The following is a 17,254-nucleotide window of genomic DNA, read 5'->3' as shown; positions in this document are numbered from 1 at the left end:
TCCCGGAACTTTTTCCCTAGCAAGCCCCGCATGGCCAGCTCAGGCGCCCCCTGGAGTGCCGCGCTCATATCGCGGTATAAAGGGCGCTGCTGGCACCGCGGGTCCCCAGTCCCTTCTTTCTGCCAACTCCGACAGTGGGGACGGGGGTGGGTTTGGAATGGATATGAGCAACACATCTCGAAGAACAACAGTTACTGGTAAGTAACCTTGTTTTCTATCTTCGAGTGATTGCTCATATGCATTCCAACGTAGGTGATTGAGTAGCCATACCTTGGAGGAGGGTAGGAGTTATCGGTGACCTGCTCTAGACAGCACGGCCCTGCCGAACCTTGCGTCTTCCCTCGCTTGTTCCACGATGGCGTAATGCGACGTGAACATATGGACTGACGACCAGGTCGCTGCCCTGCAGATGTCCTGCAGGGGAACCCTCTCTAGAAAGGCTGCGGAAGAGGCCTGGGCCCTAGTGGAGTGTGCTCTCACCGGCCCTGGGAGGGGTACTCCTGCCTGCTCATAGCATGCTTTAATGCAGGCAGTAATCCACTTGGAGATGCGCTGGGTGGAGACAGGTGAGCCCTTCATCCTATCCGCCACAGCTACGAAGAGCTGTGTCGACTTCCGGAAAGGCTTGGTCCTCTCGAGATAGAAGGCCAAGGCTCGCCTGACGTCCAGCGAATGCCCCCTCCTTTCCTCCTCCGACCCATGGGGTTTTGGAAAGAACACAGGAAGGAAAATGTCCTGGTTACAGTGGAACTGAGACACCACCTTAGGCATAAAAGCCGGGTGAGGCCTCAGCCGGACCTTATCCTTATAAAAAACCGTGTAGGGGGCTCCGAGGTTAACGCCCTCAGTTCGGAGACCCTTCTGGCCGAGGTGATAGCCACTAGGAAGGCCACCTTCCATGACAAAAGTAGAAGGGAGCATGTAGCCAAGGGCTCGAATGGATGACCCATCAGCCCGTTAAGGACCAAGTTGAGGTCCCAGGGTGGCACCGGGTCCCGCACCTGAGGGAAAGTCCTCTCCACCCCCTTAAGGAACCTCACCGACATAGGGTGAGAAAACAGGGAGCGGCCCTCCATGGGTTGGTGGAAGGCTGAGATGGCTGCTAGGTGGACCTTGAGGGAGGCCAAAGCCAGGCCCTGCAGTTTAAGCTGCAGTAAGTACTCCAAGATGGCCTGTATAGGTGAGATGCTAGGGTGTAACCCTCTCGCTTCTGCCCACCCCGAAAACCTACGCCACTTAGCTTTATATGTTACTTGCGTGGACGGCTTCCTGCTGCCCAGGAGGACCTGTTGAACCTGCATGGAACAGGCTCTCTCTCCCTCCGTCAGCCACAAAGTCTCCAGGCGGTGAGGTGGAGGGAGTCCAGGTCGGGGTGCAACAATCTCCCATGGTCCTGGGAGATCAGGTCGCACCGTCTGGGTAGCGGAATCGGTTCGGTGATGGAGAGGTCGAGCAGCATGCTGTACCAATGCTGCCTCGGCCACGCTGGGGCAATCAGGATAATGTCCGCCCTGTCCCTCTTGATTTTTAGGAGGACTTGTGGCAGAAGCGGGACAGGGGGAAAAGCATACATTAAATCCCCTGTCCAGGGAATCAAAAAGGCATCGGACAGAGAGCCCGGCTCGCGACCCCTGAGCGAGCAAAACCTCGGGCATTTCCTGTTCTCCGCTGTAGCGAACAGGTCCAGACGGGGAGTACCCCACCGTTGGAAGAGGCAAGCCACTATGTCCTGGTGTAAGGACCATTCGTGGCGGGGAGAAAAAAATCTGCTGAGGCGGTCTGCCTCGCTGTTCCGTACCCCCGGGAGGTGAGAGGCAGATAAATGAAACCCGTGCCTCACTGCGAAGTCCCAGAGGTGAATGGCTTCCTGGCAGAGTGCCGAGGAACGTGCCCCCCTGCCTGTTCATGTAGAACATGGCTGCCGTATTGTCCGTAAGGACTCGGACCACTCTGCCCCTGAGGAAGTGGAGGAAGGCCTTGCAGGCCAATCGGACCGCTCTGAGCTCGCGCACGTTGATGTGCAGAGCTCTCTCCTCCAGTGACCAAAGCCCCTGGGTGCCCTGATCGTGAGAAATGTGGGCTCCCCATCCCCGATTGGATGCGTCTGTGATGAGCGTCACAGATGGGATGAACTCTCTGAAGGGAACGCCCATCATCACTTCCCTCGGGTCCCTCCACCAATCGAGGGATGACAGCACCTGTGGGGGAACCAGGACCATTCTAGTTAGAGAATGCCAGTGTGGTACATACACCGAAGCCAGCCACGCCTGGAGAGGTCTAAGCCTCAATCGTGCCAGTCTCACCACATATGTAGAAGCCGCCATATGTCCCAACAGCTGCAGGCAGTGCCTGGCTGTCGTCATGGGGGACAAGTGGAGATCAGATATGATGGCTGCCATCGCCTCAAATCTTGCTTGAGGGAGGAAGGCTCTGGCTTGTACCGCATCTAGCCTGGCTCCAATAAACTCAATACATTGTACCGGAGTGAGTGTGGACTTTTGCTCATTGATAAGCAGCCCCAGTCTAGTGCACAATTCGCGTGTGAGGAACAGACTATGTCTCACATGGGAACTCGACCTCCTCCTGATTAACCAGTCATCCAGGTAGGGGAAGATTTGAACACCTTTACGGCACAGGTGGGCTACCACCACAGCCATACACTTAGTAAAGACCCTAGGTGCTGAGGAGAGCCCAAAGGGTAGGGACCGAAACTGATAATGGCGTCCCGCTACCACAAACCTCAAAAACCGCCTATGGGCCGGTAATATCGAGATGTGAAAGTATGCATCCTTTAGGTCAAGGGCGGCATACCAATCCCCTGGGTCAAGGACCGGAATGATTGTGGCGAGGGAGACCATACGAAACTTAACCCGTCTAATATACCTATTTAGGCCACGGAGGTCCAGAATGGGCCTAAGGCCTCCCTTCGCCTTGGGGATTAAGAAATACTTAGAATAAAAGCCCCTGCCCTCTTCAGCCAGTGGGACTTCCTCCACTGCCCCCAACGTGAGGAGCGACCCAATCTCCTGCACAAGGAGTTGAACCGAGGCCGGATCCCCAATGGGGGACAGCCGCGGAGGGGTGTTGGGGGGAAAAGCTGTGAGCTGGAGGGAGTACCCCTTAGCAATCACCTCCAGGACCCACCGGTCCGTAGTAATGGCTTCCCAATCCGCAAGGAAAGGGCGAAGCCTATCTGCAAACGGCCGGCCAAGATCCCAGAGAGAAGGAAGAGTACCACCCTCCGGTTCTGGGTCAAAAACGTTTATTCGCATTACCCCCTTTCGAAGGCCCCTGCTGGCCCCCTGCAGAGGACCCTTGGCGGCCTCCTCTGCTGGGACCGCGGTAGCGCTCACGACCCCTCCTCTGCTGGGCGGGGCGAGGAGCCAGCCTGGGCGGGGGTGGTGGTTGCCTCTGGGCTTGAGACCTGGACTGCTGTTTGGAGGCCTGAGGGGTATACAACCCAAGTGACTTCAGGGTGGCCTGAGAGTCCTTGAGTGCGTGGAGTTTGTCGTCTGTCTTCTCCGAGAACAGACCCAGGCCATCAAACGGTAAGTCCTGAATGGCCTGCTGTACCTCCTGGGTGAGGCCAGAAGCCTGAAGCCATGAACAGCGGCGCATCACTATCGCCGAGGCCATAGCCCTGCTGGCTGTGTCCGCCGCGTCACTAGCCGACTGCAGCGCAGCGGTGGCCACAGCAGCCCCTTCCTGGAGGATAGTGGAAAAGTCTGCCTCCTGGTCCGGGGGCAGCTGGGAGGCAAACCTCTGCATAGAGGCCCACAAGTTTTTATTATATTTCCCAAACAGGGCCTGATGGTTCGCTACTCTAAACTGCAGCGCCGCAGTAGAGTAAACCTTCCTCCCAAATAAGTCCATCTTGCGACCCTCCTTGTCCTTGGGCGTGTTCCCCTGGTTCCCCTGGCGGTCCCTCTGGTTGGCCGCATCGACCACCAGGGAGCAAGGTGCCGGGTGGTTGTAGAGGAACTCAAATGGTTCCTTGGGGACATAATACTTGCGTTCCACCCCCTTGGACGTAGAGGGCAGAGAGGATGGGGTCTGCCAGAGTTTCCTGGCTATCTTCATGACATTGTCATGTACTGGCAAGGTGGCCCGTGAGGGTCCCAGAGAGCTCGAGGGCCCAAAAAGGGGGTCCTCCTCCTCGGACATGAGCTTAAACTCCATGCCTAAGTTCTCAGCCGCTCTCTTTAGAAGGTCTTGATGAGCCCTAAAGTCAAACAGGGGCCCCTTACGATCCCTGGCTGCTGCCTCATCAGGCGATGAGGAGGAAGAGAGGGGTAGGGGCGCAGTGGAGGGTCCCTCCCCTGGGTCCGAATCCTCCGACCCTTGCTCCTGAACCTTAGGTGCAGGAGGTACGGGGGGAGCCACCGCCGACTGCAGCGACACTGAGCCCTGGGGCATAGTGGCATTCCAGGGCCCCCAGTACGGCCACTGCCAAGGCCCTTGGGTCCACCCTGGGGCCTGCAGGGAAGGCTGCTGCAGCTGCACAGCCTTCCTGTCCCCAGAGCCCGCCGTGCGTCGTCTATGTCGCCGACGCGTGGAGCGGTCGGGCGAGGACGACGCGGACCGGTGCCGACGTCGGCGGTGCCGGCGATACGAGGAAATCGAAGATGATGACGACGACGTAGCCGACCGGCCTCTGCGGTGAGAGGACTTGCGGTACCGCTTCCCTCCCCGGGACCGAGAGCGGTACCGATGACGGCGACGTAGAGGAGAGTCCCGTCGCCCCGATGTCGGCGTCGGGCCAACCGGTGCCGGGCCCATCATCGGTGCGGCCCCCATTGGTGCCGGGCCTAACGGTGCCTGGACCATCGGTGCCGGAGCCATCGGTGCCGGAGCCATCGGTGTCTCTGGGCCTTTCGAGACCGACGGTGACCGGGAGCGGTGCCGAGACGGGCTCCGTGCCGAAGAGCGCGAGCCCGAGTTTCGGTCCCTGCTGGCATTGGAGCTGGACACACGGCTCCGGCGACGGACTCGGGACCGCCCATGGTGCCGCGGTGCCGAGTCGCTCGACGACCTAGAGTCGGAGCTCGGAGGGGAGCCGACGCTCTCCACCCTCCGTGACCGTCTGGAAGGAGACTTGGATTGGGAACGTCTCCAACCACCGAGACCACCCAGCGCGGGTTTGCCTCGAGACGCAGGTCCCTTGTCCCTCGGCCGAGGGGGGGACGGAGGCATAGGCATGGCCATAAGGGCCCGTGCCGCGGTAAATGCCTCCGGTGTCGACGGCCCTTGCGGGTGCACTCCCCCACCCCCAGGAGTCGGGGGAGGCAACCCGCGCGGAGACCCCGGTGCCGGAGTAACCTCTACGGCCCGTGACTGGGGCGTCTCCGTGCTCCCGCCGCCCTGCGAGGGCCGGGGGGAGATCTCCAGTGCGGCCGAGGGCCTTGCCGACTTCTTGGGACCCTTGGAGGCCTTCTGTGGTGCCGAAAGCGGTGCCGGTGGGGGGGCGCTCCGCACCGACGACACACTCGGTGCCGACGGAGACCGGGACGGTTCAGAGGCTGGACGGAGCGCCGACTCCATAAGTATTGCCTTTAGCCTCGCATCCCTCTCCTTTTGGGTGCGAGGCTTAAAGGACTTGCAGATTCTGCACTTGTCTCGACGGTGTTCTTCCCCAAGGCACCGGAGACAACGGTCATGCGGGTCACTGATCGGAAAGGCTTTGGTGCACAAGACACAGTTCTTAAAGCCAGTGGAGCCCGGCATGACTCCTGAAGGAGGAACCCCGTCCGGGGTTCAGACTTAACACTAAACTATAAACCAACTAACTCTATAAACACTATAAACAACAACTTTGAAAAACAGTCAAACAACTAGGGAATGAGCTACTTGCACGCAGCAAGAGGCGATAGTTCCAGCAACCGTCACAGGCGGAAAGAAGGAACTGGGGACCCGCGGTGCCAGCAGCGCCCTTTATACCGCGATATGAGCGCGGCACTCCAGGGGGCGCCTGAGCTGGCCATGCGGGGCTTGCTAGGGAAAAAAGTTCCGGGAATCTGTGCACGGGGCACGCACACACCTACATTGGAATGCATATGAGCAATCACTCGAAGATAGAACTGATTTTTTTTTGGTCTGCTGGCTGAAACTACCAAAAAAATAAATTGTTTCAGGTCAACCCAAAACAGGTTTTTTTCATTTAATCTTTGAGTGAAAAAAAACTTGATCCAAAAAAATTTGCCCAGCTCTATGCAATGATTCCCGCTCGCCTCCATCAACAGGAAGAACACAGATTTGAAGGTGGCTTCAATCTCCAGTACTTCATTGAGCTTCACTGTCCTGAACTCAGGCATAGAAGATGTAGGCAGCTTTTTTTCTGTCCTGCATTCATAGAAGGAAAAATCCTGGCCTAAATCCATTTGGTTTTATCTGCAAATGAACCAGAAATTTCTTCACAATGAGAGGAATTTATCTCAAGTCAGCCATTGAGTAAAAGCAGCTCAGGTTAACAAAGCCATCTACTGTACAAAACAAATCTACTAAGCAAGACTTTCCAGACACTACGCAAGAGGCAAAGAATCTCCTTTGTCTCTCATGCAACCATGTTATTGAAGACAAATCTATATTTTGCTATTAGCTTCACCCCGTGTCTTCTGCCACTGATCCTCTGGCTGCCTTGCCTCTTAGTTCACCTTTTGCAAGTTATCCATAAGCCAAGATGATCTCTGAGAGTGAAGCCTTAAAAAAGTATACCTAGGGACCACCCAATCAATGACTGAAGATAAAAGTTGATTAGAAAATACTGCCAAGCCATTAACAGAATGGTCTGTTCGAGAGCTATGCAACCTTCTGAGGTCTTCTGGAAGAACTTTGGTTCAAATAATCATTCAGGGAAGACCATCCAAACCAAGCCCTTCACTCTGACATTAGAAATGTACCTAACTCTCAAAACAAAGGAGACAGTAGTTAGTCCATGACACGGGCCTAATTTCTAATTATATAAACCAATTTCATCACAGACGCTATGTGAGTTGAGAGGGATAGTCACATATTCATCATGGCCATGAAATCCTGAGATGATTCCAAGCGTCCATCATCCTCGTGGATGTGGAAGTCACTGAACACCTTCAATACCATGGTAGTAAGGAACTCTGTTAGCTCACACAAGGACTTTATAGTTCCATGGAACAACCAGTAAACCAAAACCCCAACCAGGACTCACATACAAGCTGTATTCAATCCAGTTTTAGAGTGGGAGACCTCCATAATTTCAAGGTGCATGCCGAAAGCACAGCCATACCACCTCTTCACTGATTCTCCTCAGCTTCCTTTGTTCTAAATATCTAGCCAGAGCAGCTGCAACAAAACCAGTGAAGCAGTATTCCAGCTTCCTGAGAAATGACAGTAAACTACTCCCGTGGAACACAGATTAACATCTCAACCCTTGCTTGTGCTGCATCAGGAGGTATGGATTGGGGGGAGGGGCGGTCTTCCTTGCTCTCTGCTACAGAAGCCAATGAATCCAAACCTTCACAGCTTATCCCCTCATCTCAAATCTCCATGTCCACAGCACACAGCAGCATTTTTCAACCTTCTCCTGGCCTTCAAAGGGATACAAATAAATACCAGAATAAAGCGTTCAAGAGCAAATTAAAGACTGTCTAAAGAAGCCCATTCACCCTTCCAAGTCAACACCACACTTCCTACAACCTCAAGTCCTGTTGGTGATGGGGAGAATCTAAACCTTAGCACAAGGGGGGAGAGAGAGAGATGCAGGGAAGACAATGAGATCGAATTTTGAGATGGAGGGTAAGGAAGGAGTAAGAACAAGGGAGAGAACAGGTGGGAAGAATGGCTCCATTTTTTGCCCTTTCTCGTGCCCTGCCCTAGGCTGACACGTGGTCTGCCTGTGCAGTGAGGCTGGCTCTAAGCTTGTGAATATTCTATAGACTGAATAGTTCCATTTATTTGTAGGCATGTATTCTTCTATGTTCTCTCTAAGTGTTTATTTGATATAATTTATTGGTTGTGTGTTATCTTTTGATGGCACATTAATTACCTATTCTGTATTTATTCCAAAATACAAAAAAAAGCGTTTGAAACACAACAAAAAAGAGCTATCTGAACAAATCTCTAAGGTAGCAGATACAGTACTCCCTATAGCTGCAAATAGGAAGGTATTTGTGCAACTCGCAGAAGCCATTGTCTTCCAAAACTGCTATCTCTTTTCAAATTCATAATACAGAAGTGCAGACATCACATTCACTTAATATTACACCTAGTGATCTGATTTAACCTAATATGACCAGACACAGCCTCGCAACCTGTCAGGTTTTCAAAGTAATATGCCTGCTTTCTATGTGTAGATAATAACCAGCAAACAGAACAAAGACTATCTTTCCTGATACCAACTACTACAATAAGTTAATGGACATTTCAACATCAGCACATCTCAGATCAAGATTGTAGTGTTATATATGTGCACACAAACACTATATGCAAACACACCCCATATGTGGTGATAAATTAACATATCATGTACCTTTGATTGCTTCTGCTCCTATTTGTTCACCAATCCATCTCCCTGGGATTTATTCCAATAATTTAACCCCTTAAACCTGTTCACACAGCTGCCAATAAAAAAAATAAAAGCCTACAGTTTGCCATTAAAAGTTTCTTCCTTCTCTCCCATTCTAAATTGAGAATATTTCCCTTCAAATTATACCTTCCCAAAGCTCTGTACAGGCAATATTCAGTCTTGGACCAGAACACAGCCATTCTGTACATAGAAGTGTCATGAGCTTAAATTTGGTTCTGTCACATCTTGCTACCTCAGGTTAGAAATGGGAGCTTCGTACCACAGGAAACAGGAGATTCCCAGCTATTCCCATGGGATCCAATGCTCAAGTCCAGTCCTAGATCATCTTGAGAGACCAGATTTTTAATGTTGTGACATGGTACCAAAAAGATATGTAGTCATTTACAGGCTTTCCTGTCTCCTTTGAACCCCGTACAGTTGGACTCACAGTAAGGCAGGCACCTGGTCTTACAGGCAGAGGGATGCAAACACAACAGTCCCATTAAAAACCCATAGCATATTTGGCATAAAGAGATACAACATAACGTAATGTGGCTTGAAGGGTATGGCCATGCATCATCACCACCATTATTATTGGTATTAGAGTAGTGTCTATAGGCCCCAACTAGGACTGGAATCCCATTGTTCTAGGGCTGTACAATCACACAGGGTATGTCTTCATTGCAAAAAAGAGATGTGTTCTTAACTTGGGTGAGCTAATGGGAGTTAAAATAGCGGCAAAGGCACATGCTTTAATTTGAGCTGCTAACCTAAATTACAAGCTGAGCTGCCATGTCTTCAGTGCAATTTTAACCCAAGTTAATTAAAATGAGATAAGAAAACACCTTTTTTTCCCCCAGTGAAGACAGACCCATCCAGGGTAGGGACTACACCCTAAACAGACAAGGCAGACAACAGGTAGGAGGAGAGGAAACAGAGGTGCAGAGAAGTGAAGTGGCATGCCAAAGATTACAGAGCAAGTCAATAACAGAGCTGGGAATAAACTCCAAGTCTCTTGACTCCCAATCCATCATCCACATATCTTATTCATGGACATTAAACTGTGTGTCACGTATCACCCTAAAGTACATTTATATGGGATGATATAAATATTTACATAAGGATTTACAGAGAGGTCCTGACATTTTTAGGTACTCCAAAAAGTGACTGTAAAAATGGCATTCTGGGGTTTTATGTTTTTTTGCCTCTCAATGGTTTCTGGATCAAATATGATCATTTTACCCATAAAAAGATAGCTTTTCTAACTATCAGCCTGTCTGCAATCTGAAAGTCAATCTTATTCTTCTTGGCCTGTTCATCATGACAAGTGGAAAATTCTCCCAGCCAAATTCTGTCTTCAGTTATACCTATGGGTCTCCATTCAACTGAGCCTAGCAACTGGAATTTAATTAACAGTTTTGTTGATTATATAAGAGCCAGACTAGAAAACAGCATGGCCTATCAAGCTATGTTGTCTCTGCAGCACGGACAGGAACATGAAGAAATAAAAACTTTTTGTTCACACAAAAATGAGCAGCTATGGACCCTCCGTAGACTCAAGGTAAAACTGACATAAGTGAATCCTGAATCAGATCATGGAGCAGTTTTTTTCCCCACAGTTACTTTTCAAATGAATATCATATGTGAAACAACATTGGGGGGATGGGGGGAGAAAGAGAGTCAGTGATCCAATTAAAATATATTGTTATAATCTTTTTTATTTTTATTTTTTCTCAAAGCAATCCATATACACTCTTGGTGCGATTCACCCTGTGAAGAGGACCAGCACAAAATCCCACTTAAAAACTATTTTAAGTCCCAGTTAAACTTGCAAATAGTGCATAGGCTTTGAGCTTACCTTTTGCACAGGGGAACTTTTGCCCAATCTGAGCTTGAAACTACTGCATTTCAGATTTATATCATAGGAGTGATTGCACATCGGATATGCGAGCTATGTGCTATTTTCTAAATTGCAAGTTATAACCTACCTTTATTTGTTAACTAGTCAATTGCCTTAAACTTTAATGATACTTTGATTTTGCAGGCCATAAAATGGTCTTTATGGGTTCACTTAGTGTACAATTCAAAAGGTCTGGGAGACTTTGCTAAAAATGATAATAGTTAAATAACACTATAATTTAAGATTCTATTTTGCTGAGTATACTCATAGTTATGCTTGTGGTAAACCACTGCTCTCCAATAACTTCTAATAATTTCTAAATACTGGATCTAATGAATAGTGGGGGAAATCCATCTACTAATATTCATTGAAATTCAAAATTGAGCTTGAATGTTCACAACTCTCTTGTATTTGCTTTCCATAAAGATTCATATATTTGAACTTTATGAGCACAATAAAGGTAAATGCTTAGCTCAAATAATCATATAACTGAATTTAAAATTGTATATTCAATTGTAAAAGTCACAATTTGCATTATGCTGACTAGTTGCATAAATCACATTTATTTATTTTTTTGGATGATTTAGGTCTTAAACAGCATGAATTGGAATTACAACTAAATATGCACAATTCATGCTGTGTGGTTTAGCTAAATATGTAGCAATTTAAATAAATGAAAACTGCAGTCAAAATTTACAACTCAAACAATCTCTACACTAAGAATTCTTTCCTTTAGAAATTCACAATTAACAAATAAATTCAGAACTTCACATTCTGTTCACAGACAATACACAATAAGAAAGAAAAAGTGAAGTTTGCCAAAGTATTTGTTGCAATCTATTCACTTTGCTCCATTAAATACCACATACTAGTCTATACCAGTGGATCAGGAAATTTTACTAAAGAATTAAATTTCTAGTATGTGTTTCCTTTTCCAATTTGCAAAGAATGTATCTAATTCTGATTTATCAATCCCATTACACCTATTATGCAATTAAGAATATAGATTGGGGCAGGAGACAGGTTTAATTTTAAAAGTCAATTTGTAACTTTTGGGATTGCCTACTGATTGAACATGAAGGACCATTCATCCCTAACTAACATGGATATCATCTTATGCTGCATAGAGAAAAAGCTTCATGCATTTTGACAGTGTTTATTCATTTCTATACAATGGCACAGAGTTGGATTTTTACACAATAAAAGATGAGGAAAAATAATTGTATATGTCATGTGTACACACACAAAGTGACTCTGGAAACTGTTAATAAAGAGAGCTGCTGCGTTTTTTAACTATCTATCAGGCCTCGTGCTAGCTACTGCAACACTACAAGTCAGCAATATGTGAAGAGAAGATCTTGTGAAAAAAGAACTAATTTGTAATATCCAGCTTTAACATTTTAATTGTGTTGAACAATTATTTGTTGTGTAGCCTCCACTTATTGAAAATGACAAATAGACTAAGGCTTCAAAACTGCATGCATAATCTTATTTAAAGAATTTGCTCATTCTTAAATCATTCTAATCTATGTTACTGTGAAGGATCAGGAGAATCAAAGAGGAATCGTCAAGCAGACGCAAGAGGGAGTACTTTTTAAAAATAAAATCTTTGATATTTCATTATAAGTATCACTTACATGGGAGATTTTCTGAGGCAGAAATGGCAGGGAGGCATCCCACAGATTTATTATGATGCAGTGGTAACAATGAATAATGAAGGATTATTTGAGAATTGGCTGGATTCCTTAGCTATTCATTTGCAGATTGTTTAATGTTTGTTGGGGCTTTTCTGCTGCTGCCTTTTTTTTTTTTTTAAATTAAAGATGAAGAATTTTGACATAAAAGTATAAATTTAGGGGTATTATTTGATCTCCACTGAAACACTTTTCACCTTAAAAAAACTTCAACTTAAAAATAAAGTTTGTTTTTGGTTTTTTGGCCAGGAAGGGGTGAGCAGGGAGGGGAATAATTACATGATCCTGACTTCTTATCTAGGCTCCAGATAGAGAAAATCCAAAGAATTCTTTAAGGGCCTTGTTCAAGTCAGTAGAAAAACTCCCATTGACTTCAACGGACTTTGCATCAGGCTTAAATGATTACATCTATCTAGTATTCGTGTATGCAGTGTTGTAGCTGTGTTGATCCCAGAGAGATCTTAAAGAAACAAGGTGGGTGAGGCAATATCTTTTATTGTACCAATTTCTGGTGCTTCACCAGGTGCTGAAGAAGAGCTCAGTGTAAACTTGAAAGCTTGTCTCTCACCAACAAATGTTGGTCCAATAAAAGATATCACCTCACCCATCTTGTCTCTCTTACATCTATTTAGTGCATTCATCACTATAGTGCTTAACCTGAGCTCTACTGTAGTACCCTGGAGCATCAAGTAAAAAGTTCATATGCATTTTATCAGACACCTACCTCAAACCACTGCCCATGTGACTGCATTTTGAGGATGACACAGGGATCTGGCTTGGAAAGGGCATCCCGATCTGATATGCCTTTGCATGCAACTCGCAGCTCCACTTTAGTCAGGCATGGGCTGCTAAAGATTCCCAGGGTATTGGCTGCTGATTCATAGATGTTGCTCATTTTCTTCATTCTCTTTTCTGTGAAGAGAGAAAAGGGTCAATCAAAAACTATTTATCCACAGTGCAATCCTTATGTTCACATGGAAGCTGATTCAATTCTCTGCTGTGCCAAAAAAAAAAAAAAAAAAAAACCTCCCATATGGGTGAAATTCATAGCAAAGTCAAATGAAAATTTCTAGAGAGTGTTTCTAAACCCTGGAAGAGATCAAAATATATAATAATAAATAATCCACACAACTATCAAGGCTTTCACATTTATAAATTATCATGATTATCACGGTCGTGCCTAAAGGACAATCAAGAATGAGGCGCCATTATGCTAGGCACTATACAAACACACGGTTCCTGCCCTGAAGAGCTTACAGTCTAAACAGACAAGACAGACACAGGGTGGGGGAAAGAAGTAGAACATACCAGCAGAGGGTACAACATGATGGCACCAAATAGCATGTTAATTCCACAGTTTATTTTGGGTTCTGCGTGTTTAGTTAGGCAGGGATTAGCTAAATGGAAAGAAAAGTGAAAAACAGGTGTCTGACAGGACAAACGGTGGTGAAGAGCCCGTGAGGAAGGGGAACTGGGAGGGAAAGGGTTGGAGCAAATAGTCAATCAGTACAGGGCAGAGAAAGTCCGGTCAAAACATAAGTCAGATGGATCCAAACTGAAACATTTCACCCTCACCGCAGAACTTTGGGAAGCTTCAGATCTGAAACTTAACTTCACAATTTTCAACCATTTCTATTTACAGTTGTATTTCTGTCCTTTATAAAAACATAGCAACACATATCCCCAGGCTGAAGGGCTCATTGACTGTAATTCTGAACTGGCCCCCAGAGTCCCTCAGTTCAAATCAATACAAAATTTTACTTAAATGAATTTTGCCGTCCTTTTCTCAGTCTCCATTTGGCTGTACACCACTTAACAAAAAGGTGCATATTCACTTTAGTATTTCCATATAACCCTACAAAGAGAAGGTTCATACCAAAAAGATGCAGTAGTACACATAAAATCTGAATTATATTCCCCTTCTGCTTTCCAGCCTCCTCACTACAGAATATGACCTCCAAGGTTCAGTGTTAGATTTAGGGCATAGGCAGCAGAGCAAAAGAATTTATATTGGTAAGTCACGTCATTATGGATTGTTCGCTCTTCAGGTCGAGGATCATGTCTTAAGAGCTTGTATATGCCTGAAAAAATGGGGTCTAAAGGCACTATCTTAATACAAACAATTGAACAACTATCACCACCCCATATTGTAGCTCAAGCTCTTGTTGCCAAGAGTATTACAACAAAGCAGTGGTTATCAAATCTATGATGTGACCGCTAGTGCACCAATAAAGAATATTGGACCATTTTAACTGTTCAGTCATGTCTGAACTTCACAGGTTAATTTGACCTCTTAAATCTGACTCCCCTAATATGTGGCTTGCTATCTTCAGGTTTTTTTCCAAATCCGAGATAAAAACTGTAAACAAGTAATTTCACACTCTGCTAGAGAGCAGGATTAACATTACCAGATTATCAATATGTTTGCTGTGCCCTCTTTAAATCCTCCTCGCTATCTTTCATGCAATACCCCTATTTTCAGAGGTTAATGTCTGCAGAGAATTGTTTTGATAAAAGCTAGCATTTGGTAATTTTGGAAAGAAATTAAAATTGTCCTTCTTTCATTCAGAGTAGTTAAAGACAATGTGAGCACATCCAGAGTGTCTCCATTAATCAAAAGGGCACAATTAATTCAGAAATTTTCCACTTTCAGAATGAGGAAAGGACAATGACAAGCCAATGCAGAACTTTGAAAAAACGCAAATTAAATTTAGGAACATGTGTCTAAGTGATGAAGCAGAACTCTCTCTCTCACTAATGAGAGACGTGTGTTGTCTGTCTACAGTAATTCCTCAAATCATTATTTTCTATCCTTATTGTTACGGCCAGATACGGGCAAATAACTGATTTTTCATTTCACTGGCTGTTCCAAAATACTGGGGAGGGAATTCAGTTTAGGTCAAACCAAGTTCAAAAATTGTGAAAAACTTCGGTGAATTTTTTAAAAAAATCCATTTCAGGTCAAACAAAACATGTTTAATTTGATCCAAAATGGATTTTTTTTCTTCTTTTTCGGCATTTGTAAAGGGCTAGATGGCAGCAGTTGCCTCCCCTATAACTCTTATCCCAGCATTCATCGGGGATGGGGGAGATGTAGGTTCAATTCCCCCCTCTGCCTGAGGAGGAGAACAGATTTGAACTTGGGTCTCCCACATTGCAAGACAGCACCCTGCCTATGGGACAGGTGTCTCTGTCTCTTCTGTTGAAGCTTTTCCACATTGGATAAATAAGGAAGGAGGAAGTTGAAGGAGGAAGTTGAACCTGGATCTCCCACACACTGAGTGCCCTAATCACTCAGGCGAAAGAGTGATTCACATTGTCTTTCCCTGGCGAGTGACTACTCCTTTTCATTACGAATGACTATGAAAGTTGTTCATGTGTTTGATTTTTGTGTTTGTTTTCCTGAAACTATTCGGCTAATTTGTGTCAAATTCATGAATAGTTTTGGGTCAACTGAAACTACATTTTTTGTTAAATAAGCTATTTGTCCAAAAAAGTTTGCCCAGTCTAATTACAACCCAATAACTTACTAAAGAGTCACCATTTTTTTTTGCAAGTCTCTGGGTCCTATATGCTTCTAACTCAACTGGATCTGGGTAGTCAAGTCATTGTTTTTAGCCCCAGGTCTCTAAAGCTCACTCCCAGTCTCAGACTTCTTGCCCAATGCCTTTCCTTGGAATGCGGGGTGCCACCACACAGCTACCCTGGAGTCCAAAATCAGTGTCTGAGATGCCCAGTCTTACAAAGGTTCCCTCAGAGTCCCTCTTATGCTGTGAGCACTCTGTCCCTTCAGGGGTTAATCTAGAAGCCCAGTGTGGTAGGAAAGCAAGGAACGGAGGCCTAGTAAAGGAATTTCTCAACCACAATCACTTTACTCTTAAAAATCACTTTACAGTTACAGCTCTTTGAAAAATAACAGAAGCCCTGAGATGCATCTTCCCCTTGTCTGATCTCACCCCATCTGCATGGCTGAGATTGGTCAACATTTCAGCCCTCGCAGAATCCGTCCTGTCCACTCTCCCCTGAACATACTGCCTGTGGCAATGCTTGGAACCCTATTGCTTAAAGTGGCACCCCTTCTTCAGTAGTCTGTCTCCTTTTGCCATGTGCTTAGCTGGAAATCTCTAAACCCTTTCCCCAGTCAGCCTGTCACACCTGTATAGAAAACCCATTGTTTGGGGTCTGCCAGTAGATGAGAGTCATTCAAAGCTGTTAAACCCAGATTGCTGTCCTGATGAATTCTCTGTGGTAGTCCTCCAAAAATGGATAAAACCCCTTTCCTGGGCAGGGCAGCTGCAATTCAATAAACTGCCTTGGGAAAATTAAGACCTGTGTTCAGCACATAGTCCAAAATGGAATTCCGTATCCAAAATGGAGCTCACAATTTGATACACATATATCCCAAAGTCATGATTTTTTTTTTTTTTGGGGGGGGGGGGGGAGAGACTGTGACATGAGTAATTAAAGCCCTAGTTCAGGAAAGCTTTAAATATGTACTTAAGTATTTCCCTATTCAAGAGGGCATATGCTTAATTCAAGTAATACGCCACAAAATGCCAGAACCCAAACTGCAAAAGATGGCCGAACACATCATTCAAGTTTATAGCATCTACTGTAATTAATTTGTGATGACAACCATTTTACTTAGGCTCTGAGAACAGCAAATATCTAAATGCTGTTGTGAACAGAGATCTAAACATATTAATATATCTGACCTTTAAAGGTGAAGTACAAGTGAAATTTTAAGAGTTTGGTTAGGATAGCACCCAAAAAATTGGAGTAGGGATAGGCTTATTAAATTATGTCTAATTTTGACCCCTCTGGAACATTATGTATGTAACTATGATTAGCACATATACCCTTAGATACCCTAAAATGGTTGTAATCACAAATTACAAGTACACCAGCAATAGCATAACTTTAACCAATATATTCTGCAATTTATTGCTATGTGGATTGTATCATTGTGTGGGACTACTCATTTAAGTGAAAGGCATAGCCAAAAACTGACTTGCAAAACTGTGGTTTGAAAACAACAGGAGGGAGGTGGACCAGAGACTTATACAGTCACCCCTACTCTGAAGCATTCAAACAAACCCAAAATTTGTGAACCATTGCTTTGAA

The 17,254-nt window shown here is 45.8% G+C and overlaps 1 protein-coding gene across 2 annotated transcripts in view; it reads right to left on the bottom strand.

Moving 5' to 3' along the window:
* Positions 1-17,254, bottom strand: part of CPNE4 (copine 4) — a 323,296-nt gene that overhangs the window by 244,611 nt on the left and 61,431 nt on the right. For both annotated transcript variants that reach the window (XM_067561613.1, XM_067561614.1), the window contains exon 2: positions 12,855-13,042. In XM_067561613.1, coding sequence (XP_067417714.1) covers positions 12,855-13,034 — 180 coding nt within the window. In that variant the 5' untranslated portion in view covers positions 13,035-13,042. The remainder of the gene's footprint in view (positions 1-12,854; positions 13,043-17,254) is intronic.

Source organism: Emydura macquarii, unplaced genomic scaffold (assembly GCF_026122565.2).
Source record: "Emydura macquarii macquarii isolate MOO-44397 ecotype Brisbane River unplaced genomic scaffold, CSIRO-AGI_Emac_v2 contig_2422, whole genome shotgun sequence".
Taxonomy (NCBI): Eukaryota; Metazoa; Chordata; order Testudines; family Chelidae; genus Emydura; species Emydura macquarii.
Note: the sequence above shows the minus strand (reverse complement) of the source record. Positions and strands in the feature narration are given on the sequence as shown.